This window comes from Epargyreus clarus, unplaced genomic scaffold (genome assembly GCF_041222505.1).
Source record: "Epargyreus clarus isolate Ecla_fem2 unplaced genomic scaffold, WU_Ecla_fem_2.2 ptg000032l, whole genome shotgun sequence".
Classification (NCBI taxonomy): domain Eukaryota; kingdom Metazoa; phylum Arthropoda; class Insecta; order Lepidoptera; family Hesperiidae; genus Epargyreus; species Epargyreus clarus.
In genome coordinates this window covers 11061401-11084658 of record NW_027332237.1, presented here as the reverse complement: position 1 = coordinate 11084658, position 23258 = coordinate 11061401, and the positions used below count along the sequence as shown (strand labels likewise).

The following is a 23258-nucleotide window of genomic DNA, read 5'->3' as shown; positions in this document are numbered from 1 at the left end:
CACTTAAAGTTTTCACAGAATATGTATAAAATTAAAATTTAAGAAATATTCAAAATAAATGGGGATCGCCGTAGAACTAACCTTATCTCCATTGCTGCCCTTCAGGCGTCTAATTTGTTGTTTGAGCGACCGACAAGTTGTACATTTTGTTTTTTTTTTTCAGAAAATTCGTTTGTTTACGAGTATTAATGTACCTATGTATAAGCTTTGTAATTATTTGCCCTAATATTTTGACAGTTGCGTTAACCATTTTTTAATCGCTAAAGCAACCAGTTCAAGTAACAGCAGTTAATGAGTGGTCAGCCTAAATTTTAAATTGAATTAAATGATATTTAGATATTTATGTTATTTCACATGTGATTAAAAATATTCAGTTATTTTTGTCATTAATCTTAAATTTTGAAGAGTTATCTGAGAATTGTTCAATGTAGAGACTACTTGAACGTGAGACACATTTTTTTTATTATTCCTAATGTAAAAAAAATACTAAAAATATTTTTAAACAGCAAAATACTTATTAATAATGACACGTAAATAAATTTATTTACAAAATCAGCTGATGTGTTCATAGCCTAATGTTACGTGACGTCACGCGGCCCGTTAGTGACCTTCACCCAGTTGTGGGGGCGTTGACCCGCGCATTCCACTCCGTGACCATCGCAGGATACTTAGTCAAGGAACTTTTAGTATAGACGAGCTTTTGCCCGCGGCTTCGCTCACGTTACGAAGTAATATTTTCATTCCCTATTTTATCCCCTTGTGGGTAGAATTGATCAAAATCCTTTCTTAGCGGATGCCTACGTCATAACATCTACCTGCTTGCCAAATTTCAGCCCGATCCGTCCAGTGGTTTGACCTGTGCGTTGATAGATCACTATGTCAGTCAGTCACCTTTGAGTTATATATATTTAGATATATTGTACCTAAGTATTTTACATATAGTAGACACATCTTTTACGATAAGTGTAGTAAAATAAATTAATTATCACTTACAAACGGTGAAGGAACGCATCGTGAGGAAGCCTGCATACCTGAGAGATTTATAAAAAAACTCAAAGGTATGTGAAGTCTACCAATACGCACTTGGCCAGCGCGGTGGTCTATGGCCTAATCCTTCCCATTCTGAGAGGAGACCCGTGCCCAGCAGTGGGACAGTAATGGGTTGATGATGATGATGATGTTTTGGTTTGAAGGGTGTGTTAGGGGAGACATATCCAAGTCGTTCCAGCTTTGTTCTCACGGGCGGCGCATCTGTGGTCGACCTTGGGCAGAAATCTAATCTTATTTAAGATTGAATACACATTTCCATGGGCGACAGTATCCACTTACCATCATATGGACGGCACACTTGTTTGGTCCTTCAATATAAAATAAATACACATAAGTGGTCTGACCCTGAAGTCGGTAACTGACCTACTCCATTAATCATTTGATAAGTAAGTCAAACCGGTGAAATAAAATTATCTTCGACAGAGGTTAATGACATAAACAGTGTCGTTACGTAACTAAGGCGTATCGTTTGAAGCGTTCCGACTTAGTCTGCTCTGAATATAGAAACGAATGGCGTCGCCATAGCAAATTGTATGACTACACCTGCTTGCAACAAATTCAGAGCGGATTAGCAGTTTGGCGCGGACTATATCAATACGTGCTTATAAGTTCTTCGGATTATAACGGCTACTGTGAACTCGTCAGCTAATCCTTTTATGGTCGGTTTCCATAAAACCACTTAACATGTACCGTTTAGCACAAATAACGTGAAAGTCCACCTCTAGGACAGATTTGGAATTCCCAATGCGTTTCGAACAAGCTTAGCTATGAACTAAATTACATATTTGCGAGAAAATGAATAGTCTACGGTTTGGTATTCGCCGAATTTTAAGCAACGATAGCCTAATGGTTAAATGAGGCCAGTCGAGGGGTCCTTTTATTTTTTTTTTGTTGACGAGGGGGAAACCTTCAAAAGGTTCCCGACGCCATGGGAGTGACGCCGGGTTATGTGGGATTTTTACCGCACTAAAACCCCCCGGTGGCCGTCCGGGATCTCCAACGGAACACAACCGGAGTCCTCCTAACGCGATGCCCTTCTATCGGGCTCTGCCCTGGGGGAGCAATTTTCGCTCCTCTCACATCCCCTGGTCATTACAGCGATATGCGACCACACAAACCGCTGTCCTTCCCGGGGTCGCTTGCTGGACGGTTTCAGCTCCCACTCTTACCACCCGCAACCCCGAAAGCCCCTTTTAGTCGCCTCTTACGACAGGCAGGGGATACCGTAGCCCTATTCTGGTCCCGGTACTACATGGACAAGTCAAGGGGTCCTACGTTCAAATCCCAGGGACCTATGTTTTCAAATTGATGTGCGTATTATAAATGAATTATCACTTGCTTTAATGGCGAAGAAAATCTGCACAACTGAGTTCGTAAAAAAGTTTTCAAGGTGAAGTCTACCTATTCGTACTTGGCTAGCGCGGTGGACGGTGGCCTAATCTTTCTCATGCTGAGAAGATACCCTTGCCCAGCAGTGGGACAATAATAGTTCGATGAAGACGATGATGATGTTTAGGTGTTATTTTTGTAGGTACCTGAAGTGTACGAGCAGTCCTCCTGATAATGACATCTGTAAGTAATCCCGAATAAGATTGAAGTCTCACTTGTTGCTATAAATGCGTTACTATCTCTGAGAGCTAAGGTTTTTTTGTATAATATAGGAGTAGCATACGAGCATGCAGTCCACCTGGTGGTAAGTGGCTACTACCACCCATGGACATCTGTAATCAACCCCAGATAGAATTAGATATTCCTACCGGAGGTCGGCCACAGATGCGCTGCTACCCATGAGGACTAAGCTGGAACGCCTCGGAAAAGTCTGTCTCCCTTACCACACCCTTCGAAACGGAACACAGCAGCACTTAACACTGCTGTTATTAGGTAGAAATAGGTGGAAATCCTCGTGTCTCTATATAATTAAACAAAAATACAGCAGCTCTAACACTACATACGCAGATACATGTACTAGCTATATTCAAGTTTCAAGGGTGTGGTAAGGAAAATTGCTATTTAAATGATCATTACAACCTCAATTCAGGTGTTAACCATTGGTTTCAATAACTACAAAGCTCTCTCCACTGAGCTTACATTCTATGAATAGTTATAGTAGAAATATAAGTATAAATACACTCTAGAAAACGTCAATAAACATGATTTAAAGTTTACGCAAATATGTTATTCAGAGATTTATATAAAACAGATGTAATGTTAAGTTAGTTTAATTTTGTTTGAGATTAAGATTGAAAAAAATCCAAATTACAATTAACAAATTCATTAAAACACTAAAGTTGGTAGAACACTTTGTGGTTTGACTCCGCCGGCACCACCGCCACTTCTTACCGAATAACAGCAGTGTAAAGCGCTGCTGTGTTCTAGTTTAAAGGGTGTGGTAAGGGAGACGTACTCTTCCGAGGCATTACAGATTAGTCCTCAGGATTAGTGGCGCATCTGTGGCCGACCTCAACTAAGAAACTAATCCTATCTGGGGTTGATTACAGATGTCGATAGGCGGCAGTAGCCACTTTCATGAGGTGTACTGCATGCTCGTCTGCTACTCCTATATTATACAAAAATTACTTATTTATATTCTAATATAAATGAAGCAACTTTTTTTTAAACATACACACTTGTAAAAAGAAAACAAGGTACCGCTAAACACCTATTTACTACTCGTACCAATGCACTGTCATTAAGTGTAATAAGAAGTGTAAGAAAAAATATATTTCAACCTACATTACCAAATCTAAAGAGAGAAGCAAAGAATGTGGCTATTGCGGTCGCGGGCTAGATGCAAACAATTCCTATTGTGACCATCCTCTGTGGAACTGGTTAGGTATATTACAAGTTTTTATGCTGATTTACCCCTCAGGAGATGTTTTCAAAAATCCTTTCTTAATATGTGGGAAAACGTTATGATTTTAGATTCTTTAGTTTAAGCTCAGGGTAATTTATCGGTTGGATTATGATTTGCATTAAACGGACAGCCTAAGTAAATGAGTTTAAACTAATATCACACAAAAAACGCTGAGGGCCAGCTCATAGCGCTTTATCGTAATGTCTATATGAATGTGAAAAAAATTGAAACTGATTTAATATATTAGCTTCGAAAGAAACTATAATACATTACACAACAACAACCGCTATAATCGTAAAAAATATAAAATAAAGTTTACATTTCTTTACTTAATTTTTTCATAATTATATAAATGTTGCAAGAAAAATCTTTGATGGTAACTAAGTAGATACTCTTACCAACTTATAAAGTAAGTGCTGAATGCCAAACATCCAAATAAGATAAAACAACACACTAACAAGTAATGAGGTTGAATGACACTGTCAACTTATCACAAACACGATTGTTACGCTTCTGACAGATCGTAGTTAACTTCATTAGCGAAATGGTGAGGAATCGTGAGATGAGGAAATCTAATTTCATGATATAAATAAATTATGAGATAGGCTCTTTACAGCTATATGGTTTGAACGTGCGTTAATTAAGAACTTACACCTGATCATAGATAAGTATAGATATCTCACCGCCTTGTAATTGAAGGAAGCCATTAAATGACTTAAACGGCTGACTATTCTGTCAGCCGTTTAATGGCTGTCATGGTGTAATTTACGCAGAATAATGCCGACATGCGCAGTTAACACGAAATTGAAGAAAAAGTGCGAATAAATATCGTTTCACTCGTAAATGATCTAAAAACTACATTTTTTAATATTTTTCAAACACGAAAATAGATGGCAGTGACAATTGTCAAAACGTTAGATTTTCTTGTTAGAAGCGAGTAATCTTTACTAATCTATGAACCCGATATAAATTCTCAATCTATTAAAAATATTGAAATTTTATTTTTAGTTCAATGAAAAAATATTGGATAGAGACCATATAGAGTCATATTCAGATAAAATGATTTTAATAAAGGGTGTGTAATAGTTTAGTTTGAGCAGTGTCCCCGATGGTGGTTGATAGAACCCAAAACAGTCGATATAATAACCGCTCCACCAAACGTGTTTTAATTTTAAAATTGCTGCGTTACGATGACCATAATCCATTCGACGAAAACCCATCAATGACCCACTGCTGGGTACGGGTCTCCTCTCAAAATGAAAAGGATTAGGCCATAGTCTACCGCGCTGGTCAATTGCTAATTGATACCTTCACATAACTTTGTAAACTTTTTTAAGATTTCTCAGGTAATCAAGTTTCCTCATGATGATTTCCTTCACCGTTTAAACAAGTGATAATTAATTTCTAACACACACATAACTTTCAAAAATCAGGGAAGGGCTCAGATTTGAACCTCGGACCCCTCAAGAGGCCGTTTCTTAACCATTAGGCTACATAGCGTTTTCCAATAAACCATTGCTTCCGTAAGACCCATAACAATGATTATAAATCGCTCGACAAGAACTGCGTTTAGTTGAGTGTAACCTCATGCAGTATTCATGGTTAACGGAACCGTATCGGAACGGTACCGGACGTGGCATTCCGGGTGGAAAACTGTATTAGTTTTTCTAACGCACAATGGTGTGTGAAGGCTCCTTATTAAAGTCATGGTGTGGAAATTTTAAATGGGTAGAGTGATAAATTAGATCATGGCTTTTTGATATTAAAGTATTAAACGTGTATGTAGTGTTTTGATGGTTGCTCACACCCATGGACATCTGTTAACAACCCAAGGTGAGATTAGAGTCCTATCCGAGGTCAGTCATAGATTCGTTACTATTACTTATTCGAAATTAATTATTACTTGTTTAAACGGTGAAGGAAAATATCGTGAGAAAACTTGAATACCTGAGAAATCTTAAAAAAGTTTACAAAGGTATGTGAAGTGTTTTGGTTTAAAGGATGCGGTAAGGGAGATATACCGTCCACAGAGGTAGGAGAGGTAGGTAACGCATCCCTGTAGCCGAAGCCTCAGGTAATCCATTGAAATGTAAGGTTGAATCAGATTATCTATGTTTAATATTTACTGGACTGAAATATTGTTTATAGCACTCTGTGACCTAAACCCGCATTTTAGCCACGCATTTCTGTGTCCAAAGTAGCCGATTTTTACACCGTACGAATATTAATACACTACCCTCACAGTTGAAAAAAATAAACATAGCTATGAACGTTTCATACTTTTAAATGCCATTTAAAAATTAAAAGTGAGTAATGAGTATTTTGTTTAAAGCTATAATTATTTTAATATTTTATTTTGGACGTATTTATAAATGTTTTTGCCATTGTGTACATACTAAGCAATAGCATCACTATAAGACTAACTATTGGGCTTTATCGAATTTTATTGTTTGTTTTGACTGTGTTTGTTTTATTTTCGCTACACAACATAGTAGGAGATATTTAAATTAGGAATCGTTATCAAAATTAGCCATAATACTACTCCAATAGAATCTCGACTAAGCGACCTATTTGTTGTCGTATTTGTGGCATTCGGATTATCGAAAATTTTGATAATTGAGTTTATGAAGAAAAGCTATTTAAACCGATTTAGGAAGGTGATGTTTTTCGACTATATGTTTGTTACGTATGTATTTTTTATTCTTTCGCAAACTCAAACGACTTCATTAATTTTGATACATGATGTGTCGCTGAATTCGTCTAAATTGTGGCGATAACATAGGTTATATTTTAAGCAATCTGGTTTTTGTTTTTTATAGTAACTATTTTGTTGCGATTTGGCGACTTTCCGGAATTTAAATGCACAAGTCACACAAAATGTGGCTGATCTGTAAGGGTTATTACAAAGTTACTTGTTCACGTATCACAATCCGAACAATCACGAATATTTATAACTAAGGTCCGGATAATCGATTTTCTACTGTATCACTAGTATTAGTTATGTATATAATACGCCTGTATGTAGCCTAAATGGCTTGATAAATTTCAATGGTTTTGGTTGTGTCACATTTTTATTGCTTTTTTAGTTCATATTTTTTAGTTTCAATCATTTATAAGTTTCAAAATAATTATCATATTTTTTCATATTTCTTCACAAGTATAAGCGGGTTTATGTCACACGAGCTATAAAATAGTATACGATACTTGTGACAAAAGTAGCCTATTATCTGCACGGCGTTTAGCACCCTCGCTGCGCTCGGGCGCTAACTTCACGCCGTGCAAAAATAGGCTACTTTGGCCACGCGTATCGTAATGTACTATTTTGCAAAGAGCGGGCGTAAAACCTATTGGCATTAGGTATCTCTCAAAATTGTTTGGATTTTTTTTCTTCAACACACCCTGAAAGATATTCAAATAGTATGAAAAGACGCCGGTCTTTTCATACTATTTGAATATCTTGGAGTGGAAAATTGTCATCCACAACTTACGAGTATCATTTATTTATTATAAAATATTAGTAAAGTATCAAACAGGATGAAAGTTTTGCTGAAAGATGAAAGCTCTATAGCCTCTGTATTTAATCTCTTTACCATTCATTCGAAATATTCAAGAATTTAGTTCAATTATTCGTTGAACGTACGTCTCGCTTTTCAACTGAATAAATTACCGGAGAATGCTACGGAATGGATAGAATTCAACGAAATGGTCGCAAGTGGGTACGATTTGTTCGTTTTAGTTTCTCTACGATTTCGCAGCCGGCACACTACTTTCTGATGTGACTCATTGCTATTGATTTTTTTATTCTTGGAGATGCTTTATGATTATTGTAAATACAGTATTAGATATACATCCGTTATTGATAATCAATCAGGATAGATTGCATACCAAGTATCCATATTTGACAATTTCTACATACACTGAATACAATCTATTTAATTTGATTTTTGACTACCAAAAATAAAAATTTGATCGAGCTATTGGACAGATTGATTATTAACGTATGTACCTACTTGAAATTAAAATTTTGATATTTGATAAACAAAATATGGAAGATGGATAGATTGAGTATTAAAAACGGAATATAAAAGATATGTAAACAAGAACTAGAACAAAAGAGATCTGAAAACGAAAATTCAAATCCAAATGCAGACGACATACATTTTTGTTACATTTTTCATTTGCAGAGGGTAATGTTTATTAAGCGTATAGTTATCGCCAAACTGCTAGTTCGCTCTGAAGTTGTTCCGAGCAAGTGTAGTCATACAATTTGCTATGGCGCCGCGATTCATATCTATATTCAGAGCGGACTAGCAGTTTTACGCGGACTATATGTATGTATGTCTCATTCTTTGGCACGACCTACACATTCCACGGATTTTAACATATGAGGAGGGAAGTCGTTGGACTCGTCTAAATTGTAAACTTTAATTTTAAAAAGTAGTTAATTTATAGTAGTTTTTATAGTAATTTATGGTAGTTTTTATAGTAATTTATAGTAGTTTATTTTTAACGAAATAACTAAGTTCTTCTCAATTGAGGTTGCATTCCGATCCGGTAGTAGTTTAAGAAAAAATATTGTTACTGACAATTTGTAAGTGCCATCGTAGGCCTATACAAAATATTTATTTTATTTTAATTTCATTTCATTTCTAAAACGATAGTATTGTTGTCATACGAAACTACTTGTAGGCAAATATTTATTGATTTTAATTAAATTACCTGATTCAAAACATATTTTTATTATATTTAGCTTTAAAAGCTCACCTACTGTCGGTAAGTTGTATTGCAATGAAAGTGTCGTTAAACTTACATGAGCTTTTCCACTGTCACTATGTCTATAACTTTCCTTATTTATGGTTATGGAATAAATTAAATATATAAGTATTAATAATGATAATATTATTTTAATATAATATTATTTCTAAAGTAAAGTTTTATGCAGATATGGTTACAATTAAAATTCGAAAATCACGTAGAGTTATATTTTGTATCAGTTTTAGTCGTTATTCGTATTATGTTGATTTTTTTTATTATTTCTGAAAATTATATTTTTTATTGGACAATATGTGACACTAAAGTCATCTTGCCACAGACAAATAATAAACAAATCTAGTGACATATAAATTACATGAGATTAAATAGACTTACCAAACAGATTATAAAAAACCGCGCCATTTTCGTCTTCATTAGTCTGATCCCAAAATTAGAGCACACACAATGTTCCAAAAGTAACACAATTCACCATTAAAATGTTTATTTTTTCCCAAAAATGCAATGACATTGACAACTTTCCAATTCGCGCGCTTTCGGTCACCGCATACTTTTTAAATATTTTGGTAAAGCTTAATCTGACATACAGCCGTCCGACCGCTTGAAGCAACTCAACGGTTATAAGTCGTAACGGGGCTTCGGGCGAAAGAGCGGGAAATTGTGATTTGGTTAGTCGGTGAGAGGATATCGTATAGAGCTGAATTAACGTTACTATAACCAGTTTTGAGATAAACTTACTCGTTTTTTCTTCTAAAAGTTTCGTCCAAGGCTTCCGTGATACGATATTAATCTAACCATCTTAGTTATAAATATCTATTGGAGCTTTTGGATATTTCCTTTTATTCGTAACGTCTTGAATTTGAGGAGAAACTAGATAAATAAAAGTAAATGTAAAACTTAGGTCTTATATTCCTTTAATAAAAGTACCTAACAATAATTAAAAAAAATCTTTTGCAAGTATTTTTAGTGATCAAATGATAAACTTAAGTAATATCTTCGATATTAATTGTTTTTTTTGCATCTTTGCATGTCCTTTTTTCGAAATTTGTTCATTTCATACTTTAATTTAAATAATTTCGCATTAATATAGAAATTATTTAATCGGATATAAGTTTTTGTAATTATATTTAAATAAAGACAAGGATAAAAGTTTAAATAAAAACTAAACAGTTTCTTCTGATAAATGTTTATTTACTTAAATATTAAACAACTTTTTAAATACACTTGCAGCTCTATAGATGTCCGTTACCCGTTTACACGCCACTCTCTACGATACTGTTTATAGGACAACAAGTTGTAACCACATTATAGTCCGCGCCAAACTGTTAGTCCGCTCTGAAGTTGCTGCGAGTAGTACCCTTACCAGGAGTTCTCAATACATCCCACAATTTCACGTTACGTTTACTCAATCCATTATTCTGTTCCGTTTGCTTTAATAGACTGAGTAAACGTAACAATAAGTAAGTTCTTAAGTCTTTTTGTCTTCCTCACATGTTTTGTCAATTTAGACATTTGATGTTACGTTACTGACACTATAGTTCTGATACAATCCGCTAGGGGCGCTGATTGGAATTTGTATGGGCACATACGTAAACAAATACCAAAACAGTCATATTTGTCAAAACGTAAAACTCATGGTAAGGGTGTAGTCATACAATTTGCTATGGCGACGCGATTCATTTCTATATTCAGAGCGGACTAGCGGTTTTACGCGGACCTATATACCTCTTCAAATCTACACTAATCTGTTTATGTTATATCAATGTCAACGTAATGTAGTTCTAGTTTTTAAATTTTGAAGGTAGAAATGGGTCTAAATGAAAAAATAGCTGACTAATTAAACCAGTAAATTGTGATAGAATATTTTGTGGTTCGACTCCGGCGGCACCACCGCCACACCTATTTTTGCCTCATAACAACAGTGTTGAGCGCTGCTGTGTTCTGGTTTCGAGGCATTTCATCTTAGTCCTCAGGGTCCTCAGTCCCCTTAGACCTCATCTAATCTTATCTGGGATTGATTACAGATGTCTATTGACGCCAGATCATCCATCAGATGGACTGCATGCTCGTTGGCTATTTCTATTATATAAAAATAACGTTACCTTTTTTTCTAAATTATCTAAATGTGTATCAGATCGCACATACATTACCGCAGTACACATTTAAAATTATTTTTCTAGTAAAACTGCTATCATGTGTACATATCACATAGGATTAGATTCCTAGCTGAGGTCGGCCACAGATGTGCCGCTACCTCTGAGGACCACACCCCTTACCACACCCTTCAAACCAGAACACAGCAGCACTTAACACTGTTCTTATGAGGCAGAAATATTGTAGGTGTAGCGGTGGTGCCGCCGGATTCGAACCAATTAAAATAGGTTATTGTTTAAACGGTCCAGATCTAAATTCACGGCAGAAATTCAAGAGACCAAGCAATGATTATATCACGCTCTTCTTTCAGTCAATCGTCATCATCAGTGGTAATCTCCTTTAGAAGAACGGCACAATAGTCGCTGGTAAGATCCAGGTGTTATAGAGCAGTGGGAACAGCTGGTCCCACAGCTGGAAGCGGTCTTCAGCCTGGTTGTGGAGGATAGTGAAGTTGTTCGCGAGGCGCAGGTAGCGACGCGACTGTGACGTCATCGCCGGCCAGTGCAGCGTGGCCAGCTCGGGGGTGGCTGGCCGTGGGTTAGGGTCCCTGGGAAAAGTATTCATGAAAATCATGTGATCATGCATTTATAATTACAGTCCACGCCAAACTTCATGTCCGCTCTGAGCCAATGCGGTCGAACATAACTAAAAGCATATATTTCGTAGCAACATCAAGGTCGTTTGTCCACCGCACCGTCACCGATCCGATACCAAGAACGATTTACTTCGGATCGATTTTAATATTTAGGGACGGCGAACGGCGACAAACAGCGTAAATGCACACTAACTGGTCCCAGCGGGCGAGAGCGAGCAGCGGAGGGTGTCGGGGGGTCCGGCGCTGTCTTCGTCCCGCTAATATCTACAATTTGCTGTTGCGACGGGACTCGTTTCTATATTCGGAGTTGACTAGCAGATTGGCGTGGACTCTACCATACGTTAAAGCTTTCTTCAGTATCATCAAACATCATTTATCATCTCATTACATATTACGTGTACGGTCATTGGTGTCGGATCCTTTAATGGTGTAAAGTACCGTTAATTTTATCGACAAATTGACGATTATTTTTCATGTTTCTTAATCTATTTCAAAATTGCAGCCATTTACATTTTTTGTTACCGAAATGAGAACATGTGTTTTAATTTATCATCATCATTTAACTTTACAAAAATGCTTCTCTTAAAATATACTCACCCGTATCTTGCGAAGTTGTACCAGATAGCAGTCATCTTATCCACCAAGGCAGCATCCGGTCCAGACAGTCCGATGTCCGGGAATCGAACGCGGATCGAGAACAGGTAGATCAGATCATCGTGATGAGCTACCCCTGTAAGAGATATGTTATAGACGGCTATGATACTTATTCATTTGTGACTTTAAACATTATTATATGCCCAGATATAAGGAACAACGAGTATTACAACACTTATATTTCATTCGTAATCATCTATGTACTGTATGTGATACTTTAAGGAAAGATAATTATACAAATTTCACTTGACTTTCTACTGTCCGATATAAGGTAGATTTTACATAACCTATCATTCATTGATAGTCACAACAACAACAACAACACAACATTCTGTGACAACGGAACCCAGATGACGAATTCCTTTAATGGAGAAAACCTCCACCGTCATACCGTCTTTTTTATTTTGTGGATGTCCTAGTTTTTCATAAGATTGGTAAAAAAAACTACCTTAAAGTACTCATAGTCAAATAAGATAGAAGACCTTCTATTACGGAAACAGGGAACCAAAACTTTAACTTTTTACCACGAAAACTAATATTTTAATAGTAAGATCTTACCCACGGGCTTTTTGGTGATAGGATCTTCATAAAAGCTGTGATTGCCAATGTAGCTGAACTGGTAGTAGTAGACTGACTGTGGCGACACGCGGCACATGATGTTAGCCAACCTGGACACATGGCATTAAGTAACATAGAAAGGAAATTTGAATTTGAGGAATTTGAAGGTGGTAAAACCCTTTATGGTTCGACTCCGGCAGCAGCACCGCTACACCTATTTCTGCCTCATAACAGCAGTGTTAGGCGCTGCTGTGTTCCGGTTTGAATGGTGTGGTAAGGGTGTCATACTTTTCCGAGGCGTTCCAGCTTAGTCCTCAGGGATAGCGGCGCATCTGTGGCCGACCTCAGGTAGGAATATCTAATCATATCTGGGTTTTATTACGGATGTCTATGGGCGGCAGTAGCCACTTACCATCAGGTGGACTGCATGCTCGTCTGCTACTCCTATATTATAAAAAACCTATCACTTTTAACGTACCTGTGAGCACCAAATCCAGTAACAGCATCTCCGTACAGTCTTCCCAAAGAATAGGTAGTCACTGTGTCGTTGACCACCGGTTTCCCTTTGAAGTACGCTTCTCTAATCTTATAGGCTGCTGTCCTTGAGTCTTCTGGTAGCATGAACGCTATCTTGGCTACTCTGTACCAGTCGTCATTCATCTGCTGCGTTAGAGTTGCATTTTGAAGAATTGCTTTGAAAAACAAGAGCAATTTTAAAATAAATATGTTATCCTTTCTGAGGTATTCCTACTACTTCCTAGGTTTTCTAAAGTTCATCAAGTTTAAAGAAGTTTTTGAAATTGACCGACGACTTGCTGATAACAGAATCGGCAACATAGCAGAACATAACATAGCATAATTGATAACAGACGATCATATCATCGATAGTTTACAACAGTTGTTAACGGCAACTAGTCATAGGCTGCAACAATCGGTCACCATTGTTGAAGGTGGTAGAACCCTTTGTGGTTCGACTCCGGCGGCACCACCGCCACATCTATTTCTACCTAATAACAGCAGTATTAGGCGTTGCTGTGTTCCGGTTTGAAGGGTGTGGTAAGGGAGACAGACTTTTCGGAGGCGTTCCAGCTTAGTCTTCAGGGGTAGCGGCGCATCTGTGGCCGACCTTAGGTAGGAATATCTAATCCTATCTGGGGTTGATTACAGATGTCCATGGGCGGCAGTAACCACTTACCATCAGGTGGACTGCATGCTCGTCTGTTACTCGTATATTATAAAAAAACTGGTGATCTACTTAACTTTGATGTGCGCTACAGTTCATAAGGATTATGCCCATTGACAAAAATCACCTACGCAATTAGTCTAATTTGAAACAATCCCTATACTAAGAGCCTGTCCTTAAATTTTTGGGATACCTGTCACCAAAAACTTATTAGTACTTCAGTAAATTAAAATTTCATTTTGAGAAACATTTCTTGTAAATATAATAATAATATTATATAATATAGGAGAAGCAGACCAGCATGCAGTCCATCTGACAGTAAGTGGTTACTGCCGCCCATGGACATCTGTAATCAACCCCAGATAGGATTACATATTGCTACCTGAGGTCGGCCACATATGCGCCGCTACCCATGAGTACTAAGCTGGAACGCCTCATAAAAGTATGTCTTCCGTCCCGTCCATACCCTTCAAAACGGAACACAGCAGCGCTTAACACTGCTGTTGTAACAGAAATAGGTGTGGCGGTGGTGCTACCGGAGTCGAACCACAAAGGGTTCTAACACTTTCCTTTACCTTTGTTACTAGAAAACATAAGTTTCGTAAGTAAAAAAAACATAACGAGGTCATTCATTCAGTAGATTTTACTCCTCACATTTTTCTCATACTGGGCGCCTTATATCAAAAACCGATTCTTAAGGAGTAAACTCCAATAAAATCCGGGGTCCTACATCATCAGTTCTACTTACTGAATGCTTTCCAGAAGAACTCATCCCGGGTCTGGCTGACGATGTAGGGCACGGCGTACAGCTGACCCAGACGTAGTGCTTCCAAAGGGTGACGCGGCATGAACACTTCCTGACCGAAGTCCTGCTCGATCACTGGCCTCCAAATACGGACGGGATCAAAGGCAAACTCCTGATGACGATCACGTATTTATGACTTAATCAACAGGCTTAGTAATAAACAGTAGAAAAACAGATGAAATTATTACATAATAGATACTAACATCCAATGTTTGTAACGTCATACTTTAAAATATAGAACAAACTCAAAATTGGATTAGATTTTAAGTTGATATACTCGTAAAATTACTTATTAGATTATTTTTAGAAAAAGTCACCATAGTTTTGTAAGAATGTAAATAAGAAGGAGCTACAAAAGTTAGTGAATATGGACGTCTTTTGAAATATTTTTCAAATTATAATGACATATAGCCGTGATGGAATAATGATCATCCTTTATTCATGACCAATGCAAAATGCAAACAGGAATATAAATTAGGGATAATTCAAATGTCTTACCGCGAATCCACCCAAAGAGTTTCCAATATCCCTCCACGGGACAGACTTCAAGCAATCCAGGATAACCCGGGAGTTGTCAGTGGGGCAGCCGACCAAGCGCGCTTGTTTCTCCGCGAGGTGGCGCTGGTGGTAAGGAATCTCTATCTGAGAGTATGGGGAGCCACTCATTGATATCGCTCGATGGAATAGACCTTGGGAAAAAGTGAAATGTTATGATCTTAGAAAGGTTATCTTGGTAATTTTCAAAATGTTGTCAGATTTTGACCAAAGAATAACGACAAATTTCTGGATGTATAGTTATTTGCAGACATATAGTTATCCTGTGGGCGTGTATTTTCTTAATTAAACTATAATTATATATTACCATGTAAATATAATAAAATTACAGTACGACAGGAGTATACTATACTTAAGAAGTAACAGCTATCATTATATAATGTCAACATAGATTGTAAATTATTTAATTGACAATCTAAATATATATAACTCAAAGGTGACTGACTGACATAGTGATCTATCAACGCACATCCCAAACCACTGGTCGGATCGGGCTGAAATTTGGCATGCAGGTAGTTGTTATGACGTAGGTATCCGCAAAGAAAGGATTTTGATCAATTCTACTCCCAAGGGGATAAAATAGGGATGAAAATACTACTTCGTAACGCGAGCGAAGCCGCGGGCAAAAGCTCGTTTAATACAGTGGAAATAAATATGTCAAGATATTCATTATACATCCAATAATTTATCATTAAGGTACTCGTCAATTGCATAATAACTTACATTTATGATCTGGGTTTGGTTGATTACAAAGCCATATTTTCTTTTATTTCCCAAAATATTAAGTAATTTACGCAGAGTAGTTTCCTTAATTAAATCAAATCCACATTGATTGAACAGGATTGTGAGCTGTTCCGAAAAATAGGTTACCTCTAAGTAATTAATGCTCGTATGCTTCTTTTCTACACTAATATTATAAAAATGAAAACTTTGTTTGGTTGTAATTAATAGGCCCAAAAACTACTTGACCAATTTTAAAGATTGTTTCAGCATTCGAAAGCTACATTATCCACGAGTAACATAGTCTATATTTTATATGAAATATATTTGATAAATAGATTTTGAGGCGGTACAAAGTTTGCCCGGTCAGCTAGTATATTATAAAAAGTGCACGTTACAAGTTTAATAAAAAGTTTAAAGACCCTACCTCTAGACATGGGCGAGACCATGTGTAGAGCGACACTGTAAGACCCCGAGCTGTACCCAGCGATCGTGACGCAGGTGGGGTCTCCGCCGAACGCCGCGATGTTCCGCTGCACCCAGCGCAGCGCCGCCACCTGGTCCTTGAAGCCGTTGTTGCCGGGGGCGTAGGCGTCGCCCGTGCTGAGGAAACCTGTTATAGTTAATGTTCTTATCAATTTACATTTTAAAAGTCATCGACATTTATTTAAGGGCAATCGACATAACTCACAGAATCAGAAAGCTGAACTTGGAGTGAACTGTGAAACTACCAAAAATTCGAATTCGAGATTTTTTAATAGGCAGGAATCGTCAAACTTTATAGAACTTTGGTATTGAATATATTGGTTTATTAAACATACATACCATGCTTTAAACATATCTAAATAACCGTTTTCAAAGGATTAACTAACACAAGTCCTGTAGATGGATCTGTTTTTGTTTTTTTAAGGCCTGGAGTATACTACACAACGTTATTCAATTACAGATTGTAGGAAATATTCATTAATGTTTAATGACTGGCTAACCGAGTCTTAACAAACACAAAATAAGGTCTTAAGCACCTGATTAATCTCTGAAACGTTAATCGGGTTATGGACATAGGAGCCAAACAAATTGTAGATCCAAGTCTAGTGTGGCGACCTCCCGCTGCTCGTCAAGAGATGGCGCCACGAGTGAATCACGCTATCGGAGTTTTCTAAACATCTTGCATATATACAAGTTCCGAACTGAGACTCCCCGGGCATGATCACCTAGCCCGGCGGGAGATCTCCCTTTGCTAAATTAGTATAGGAAAACCTCACCAAGCGATCCAAGACGATAGTTGATGGTGACAAGCACTATGTCTCTGTCCATCAGGTACTGCGGGCCGATGATGTCGCTGCGTGACGATGCGGAATACAACCCACCCTGGTGGATGAACACCACCACCGGGAGTTTGCTGCTACAAGAGATTATCACTGCATAGTTTAAAACAAAGTCGCTTCCCGCTGTCTGTCCCTATATTCGCTAAGATCTTTAAAACTACGCAACGGATTTTGATGATGCAGTTTTTTAATAGACAAAGTGATTCAAGAGGAAGGTTTATATGTATAAAACATGCTTAGCTTAGTAGAAAAATACTGATATTTTTTAAATATTCTATATGAATAGCAGACGAGTATGTAATGCACCTGATGGTAAGTAGCTACTACCGCCCATGGAATTCACAGATAAGATAAGTTTCTTACCTGAGGTACGCCACAGATGCGTCGCTACCCCTTAGAACTAAGCTAAAAATGCATTTTTATGTGCTCAAAATCCTTGAGATACATTTTTCTATATACCAGTCTGAAATTCTATCTCTATCTAGTTACGAGTATCTCCCATCTTTTTAGGAACTTTATCTCTATTTTGTACGTTTTCTGAACTTGTTGATTTGACTAATTAGGAAAGAAAAATACTGACTAGGATCTCCAGTACAAAATCCAAACCAATTGAGATCAGCCACAACTTTTGAATACTACAAAATGAAAACTAAGTTCGAACACCTTATTTAAGGTATACATGCCTTACTACATCTTTCAAATCTCTATCATCTGACTAATCACTACAGGCTTTTGATTTAAGAATTTCTAAAGGAAACTTGTACCTGTTCCTCCTAGGGGTATAAACATTGAGTCGCAGGCAATCCTCATCGTAATATCTCCCTGGGTTGATGGGCTGAGGGCAGGAGGGTCCGTCCTCACTCGCGTTCACGACGTGCCAGTATTTATGGATCGGTTTTGGCGGCTGAAATAATTATAATGGTTAATTATTAATTATGTTGTTGCTAAAATATTAAGATAATGATTAGTTATGTTATAAAAGCAGTGGTAGAATAGTGGTTCAGAAACGCGGCTTCTTGATCGAGGAGTCCCAGGTTCAAATCCCAGGCACCTCTGACTTTTCAAAGTTATGTGCGTATTAGATATTAACACTTGCTTAAACTGTGAAGGAAAACATCAAGAGGAAACCGGCATGAAAAATACAAACGTTTTCAACGGTATGTAAAGTCAATTCGCACTTGGCCAGCGCGGTGGACTATGTCCTAATCCTTCTCATTCTGAGGAGACCCGTGCCCAGCAGTGGGACAGCAATCGGTTGGTGGTGATGATGATGAATGTTGCTATTAATATCAATCACAGATCACATATCATATCAGTAATGTATCAATATCATTGTAGCATCATATTAATATTACTACAATAACATTGATAATTCAGATTAAACGCCCCATAATGGTGTCGATTACAACACTTATCAACATTATTATTGGTGTATAACAACAAGACGGTAATGATATACGGTATAGAGTGTACTGTCACACTTAGGTTATTTTGTTACCAGAGCTGAACCACAAATAATCTTTAATTGTGTAGTTGTGAAAGTAGTACTTCTTTAATATAATTACGTATAAATTAGGCTCATATTTACCTGAAACCGAAGTATTCCGACCGGTGGTTCCGCATACCGTATGCCGCGGTAGGCTTCGAAGGTACGTCCCCGACGAGAGGTCATGCAGGATCCCCTGAAACTTCCCGTCAGACTCACTACGACTGGAGCTTCAGGATCCGCTGTACAGGACCCTGAAATGAAAAAAAGAAGTATTGTATGTTAAAAGTGTATCAGTAAAAAGTATCTTTCTCTTCATATAAAGCGGTTCATCAGCAACCCATTACCGTCCCACTGCTGGGCACGGATCTCTCAGATTGAGAAGAAGTAGGCTGTGTTGAGCTTCGAACCCCTCGTTCAAGAAGCTGAGTTTCTTAACCATTAGGATATGACTGCTTTTTAATAAAACGGTTACTGCCGTCTATATATATTACATTTGCTGTTGCAAGGTGGTAAGACTAGTATGGTCGGAAAAGTACCACCGCCTCACCTATTTCTTGCGTGCAGTTCTTGCGTGTGTTTGCTGGCTGGCTAGATATGTAATGTACGCATCTTAGCCCTCAGTACCCGTACCATGAGTTTTTACGTTTTGACAAATATGGCTGTTTTGGTATTTGTTTCCATATTTGCCCATACAAATTCCAATCAGCGCCCCTAGCGGATTGTATCAGAACTATAGTGTCAGTGACGTAATATTAAACGTCTTTATTGACAAAATGGCGCTTTATGTTTTGTCTCTCTTTTTTGCGAACATGTGAGGCAAACAAAAAGACTTGAGCACTTACTTATAGTTACGTTTACTCAGTCTACTGAAGCAAACGGAACAGAATAATGGATTGAGTAAACGTAACGTCAATTTGAGGGATGTTTTGAAAACTCATGGTAAGGGTACAGGAATGGCAAACCGTCTATGATCGGCTTTAGGCAGTTATAGTCTGCGTCAAACTGCTGGTCCACTCTGAAGTTGTTGCGAGCAGGTGTAGTTATACAATTTGCTATGGCGACGCGATTCATTCCTATATTCAGAGCGTACTAGCAGTTTTACGTATACCCAGTTTTATATGGAATTATTTATCAATTCAACCCCTTCTTTGATCTTAATAAAAATCTCATAATATACTGTTTTCATGAAAGTAAGTAAAGGACAACGTCGCTAGAAAAATTAAGGGCATTTATCACACAAGTATTAGGACTTAGGAGGGATTTTAGTGGTCCAAAGAGTAGATACGAATAAACATTTTCTACAAGCAATTCAAAGCACATTTAAAGGACCACTAGGAAAAAAATCAACGAGTTGCACTCCGGGAATGCCGACAGAAGTGAAAATTTGAATATATATGTGCATTTTTGATATTTTGGAATGGTTAGGGAATCATTTTGCACAAATTTTCAGTATGAAAGTGGTATGACCATTAATGCGGTGAAATACAATATTCATTTATTGCGCTATCTTACACAAATATGACAGTCTTACGAATTTTCGATCAGGTTACGTATTAACATTTTATACCCAGCAAAAGTGCACAACGCCCGTAAAGGAGTTTTCACTTTAAAATATAGTCGATATTTGAATTGAGTTTGACCAATTTATAATGGTAGAGCCGCCTACCACAAAATTACGATCAGGATACAGTTGGGTGTTTTTACGTAAATAGACATGTAATCAACTCGAATCATTAAATATTTCATAAAAACCTCTTTCTAAGCACTTACGGTCGGACTGATGAATAATCAATAAATCGATTGTAACATAATCATCAACTCTTTATCGATTACAAAATGAATCGATAAAAAAATGCGAATTTGATACATTTTGCATAACTTCTAGAATTTGGCGTACAATTATCAAATTCAGCTTTCGATTACATTAGAGATATGCAGTTATTAAACTAAAGTAAAGAAGAATATATTACTTTATTACAGAAGATATTACTTTATTACAAATAATATTTATATTGCTATCTTTATTTCATCAGGCGTTGTTAATTTTATTTTAAAACACGCCGAAATAAATTTTAACAGAATTCAATTTACATACAAAACCAGTCTTACAATCGGGTGTACTTCCGTTTAGAACATACCTCCAATTGATCTGAATTTTGGCTCCCTAATTAAGAATATCATACTCAAAATACCCGCAAATTATATTTTCAAGGTCAAATTGCTGAAAATGATTTTTTTAATGGTTTTCCGCGTATATTGAAGCAAACATGAACGTTAGAGAAAAATGTTTCAAACAAAAGTTGTAGACGCTAAAAAGATCAACATTTTTTGTTGTGTATGTTTTCCGCATAAACCCAGTTGTTTGGGAGAAAAATGTGGTGCACTTCCGAAAACCCCCACGTCCGATCGATTTGAAACTTGGCTCGGACTTTCCTTTGGATGTTCGAAGACAACCCCAAAAGGGATTTTTGGCGCATACCCATAGTTACCGAGAAATTAAATTGTGAAAATTGCATTTTAGCACGCGCGTTATATTTATATAGTGCGGAGTTTTCTTTAGTCGGTAATGTAATTTTCCCTGTCCCAACCTAACCTAGCCAATAATATAGTATTGCGTATAGCCTAGCCTATAGTGTTTCGTATTGAATTGGTTAGGTTAGGTTGGAACATATAAGACAATATAAAACTAAGCGAGCAGGGCGCGGCAGCGCCCTGCGAGGGGGTGGGTCCAATCCAGACCTTACCTTTATTCATGAGCACATTTATATCGTACTCAAAATACCCGCAAATAATATTTTCAAGGTCAAATAGCTCAAAAACGATTTTTTTTAATGTTTTTTGCGCTTTTTGCGATAAATATGAACGTTAGAGAAAAACGTTCCAAACAAAAGTTGTAGACCGTAAAGAAATACATATTTTTGTTCTATATGTTTTTTGCGTGGACCCAGTTGTTTCAGAGAAATATAGCAGCAAAAAAAAACGTTTTTGAGCAATTTGACCTTGAAAATATTATTTGCGGGTATTTTGAGTACGATATTCTTCCTCTGCGGGTCGAAATCCATAGGTGTACCAAAATTCAGATCGATCGGAGGTATGTTCTAAACGGAAGTTTATCCTTACAATCTTATTTCAAAATGATTTATTATTTCAAAACATAAATTACTGAAAATGACATGTAATGCCAGTGGTTTCTTTCATTACATACTCGTAAACACTCACTGCGGAAAGTTTATTAAGGCAGTAAAATCTGCCGATTTTGAAACAAGTACTGAATTTCACTGAAATAACAATTAACTTTTTGGTTAAAATATTGAAATATTTTTTTCCCTTTTCTTTAAATCATCCCCTGACTGTTTTATTAGAGGGTTGAATGTTTTTAAAGTATGTATTAAATATGCCTAAAATAATTATATTTAAATTTTAAATAAATTCAATATTACTAAATTTAAAAAAATAATATAATATTTAATAATTAAATAACAAACCTCCATGCGCATGTCCCCTGTTATTGACACCCGCATGTCCAACATGTAATCCCTTATTGCCATCGTCACCCGCATGTACCGCGCGCAACACTGCAATGCACAGACAGGCACTAAACATGTGCATGTTGGAGCAACGCCCACTATCAACTGGCACAAAATAAACTTTATTTTGTGCAACTGGGCTGTAAACACGGCAATGTTACACTCACGCCGAGGACTCCCGAGAACACCTGAGCAGCGTGAATCTGATCACTTTCTTGTCTTCTCGGTTGTTCTCCGATCGGTGTCGGTATTTTGCCCGCTTCAAAAGGTTTCTCAGGCCAGAAAAGAGAACGGTATAGTATGGGTAGACAGTGTAGATTCCTTCTCGATTCTCGGGGAGATTTCTTGGCGAGACTTCTCGCGTGAGTGTGTAGCCGGCTTTAAACCCAACTGAGTCATAATGAGATCGATTACCGTATACTCATTGTAGTAACGATTGAGGAAAACTGACAAGAAATTTAAGAATGAGAGTAATTTACATTAATGATGTTTTAATATTTCAAAATTTCAAGGGTTTTTTATATTAGGTTTATATGAGATCTTGTGAATCATTAAAGGCAAATGAAACTATGTTGTGTTTCATGTAAAAGTAGTATTACAATATTTGCAGGTGACATTCCAGTTTGAAATTGGTATTGGCATCTTGTCACCATAATTACAAGCTTTCATGGGCATGAGCATTTGCTGCGAGCGTAATTTTATTAATTGAAATTTCTAATAAATACTTTCGGAATTAAATAAGATAAAGCAGCGATAGCCTAGTGGAGTAAAGTTCGGACACTCAATCGAAAAGTCCAAGCGTCGAATCACAGGCATCTCTGATTTTTCTGTCATGTGCACTCTATGTCCTTGAACGAAAATATTACGAGGAAATCTCCTCACCGGAGTTATTAAAAAAAAGTTCTCAAGCATGTATCTACAAACCCGCACTTGTCCAGCGCGGTGGACTTTTTTATAATATAATAGGAGTAGCAGACGAGTATGCAGTCCACCTGATGGTAAGTGGCTACTGCCGTATG

General features: G+C 37.1%; 2 protein-coding genes across 2 annotated transcripts in view; both read right to left on the bottom strand.

The window, feature by feature from the left end:
• spz6 (Spaetzle domain-containing protein 6) overlaps positions 1–9295 on the bottom strand; it is a 33319-nt gene extending 24024 nt beyond the window's left edge. The window contains exon 1 of the mRNA XM_073090170.1: positions 9053–9295. Within this exon, the coding sequence (XP_072946271.1) occupies positions 9053–9091 (39 nt within the window). The 5' untranslated portion in view covers positions 9092–9295. The remainder of the gene's footprint in view (positions 1–9052) is intronic.
• Positions 9296–10820: 1525 nt separating this feature from the next.
• Positions 10821–22340, bottom strand: LOC140755121 (juvenile hormone esterase-like). Its single transcript, XM_073090323.1, has 11 exons — positions 22198–22340; positions 18812–18963; positions 17988–18127; positions 17161–17300; positions 16326–16511; positions 15122–15312; positions 14567–14735; positions 13114–13327; positions 12636–12745; positions 12021–12153; positions 10821–11375 (listed from the first exon to the last, which is right to left on the bottom strand). The coding sequence occupies exons 1-11, from the start codon at positions 22319–22321 to the stop codon at positions 11168–11170; spliced, it is 1767 nt and encodes a 588-aa protein (XP_072946424.1). The 5' UTR covers positions 22322–22340; the 3' UTR covers positions 10821–11167.
• Between the last annotated feature and the right edge of the window lie 918 nt (positions 22341–23258).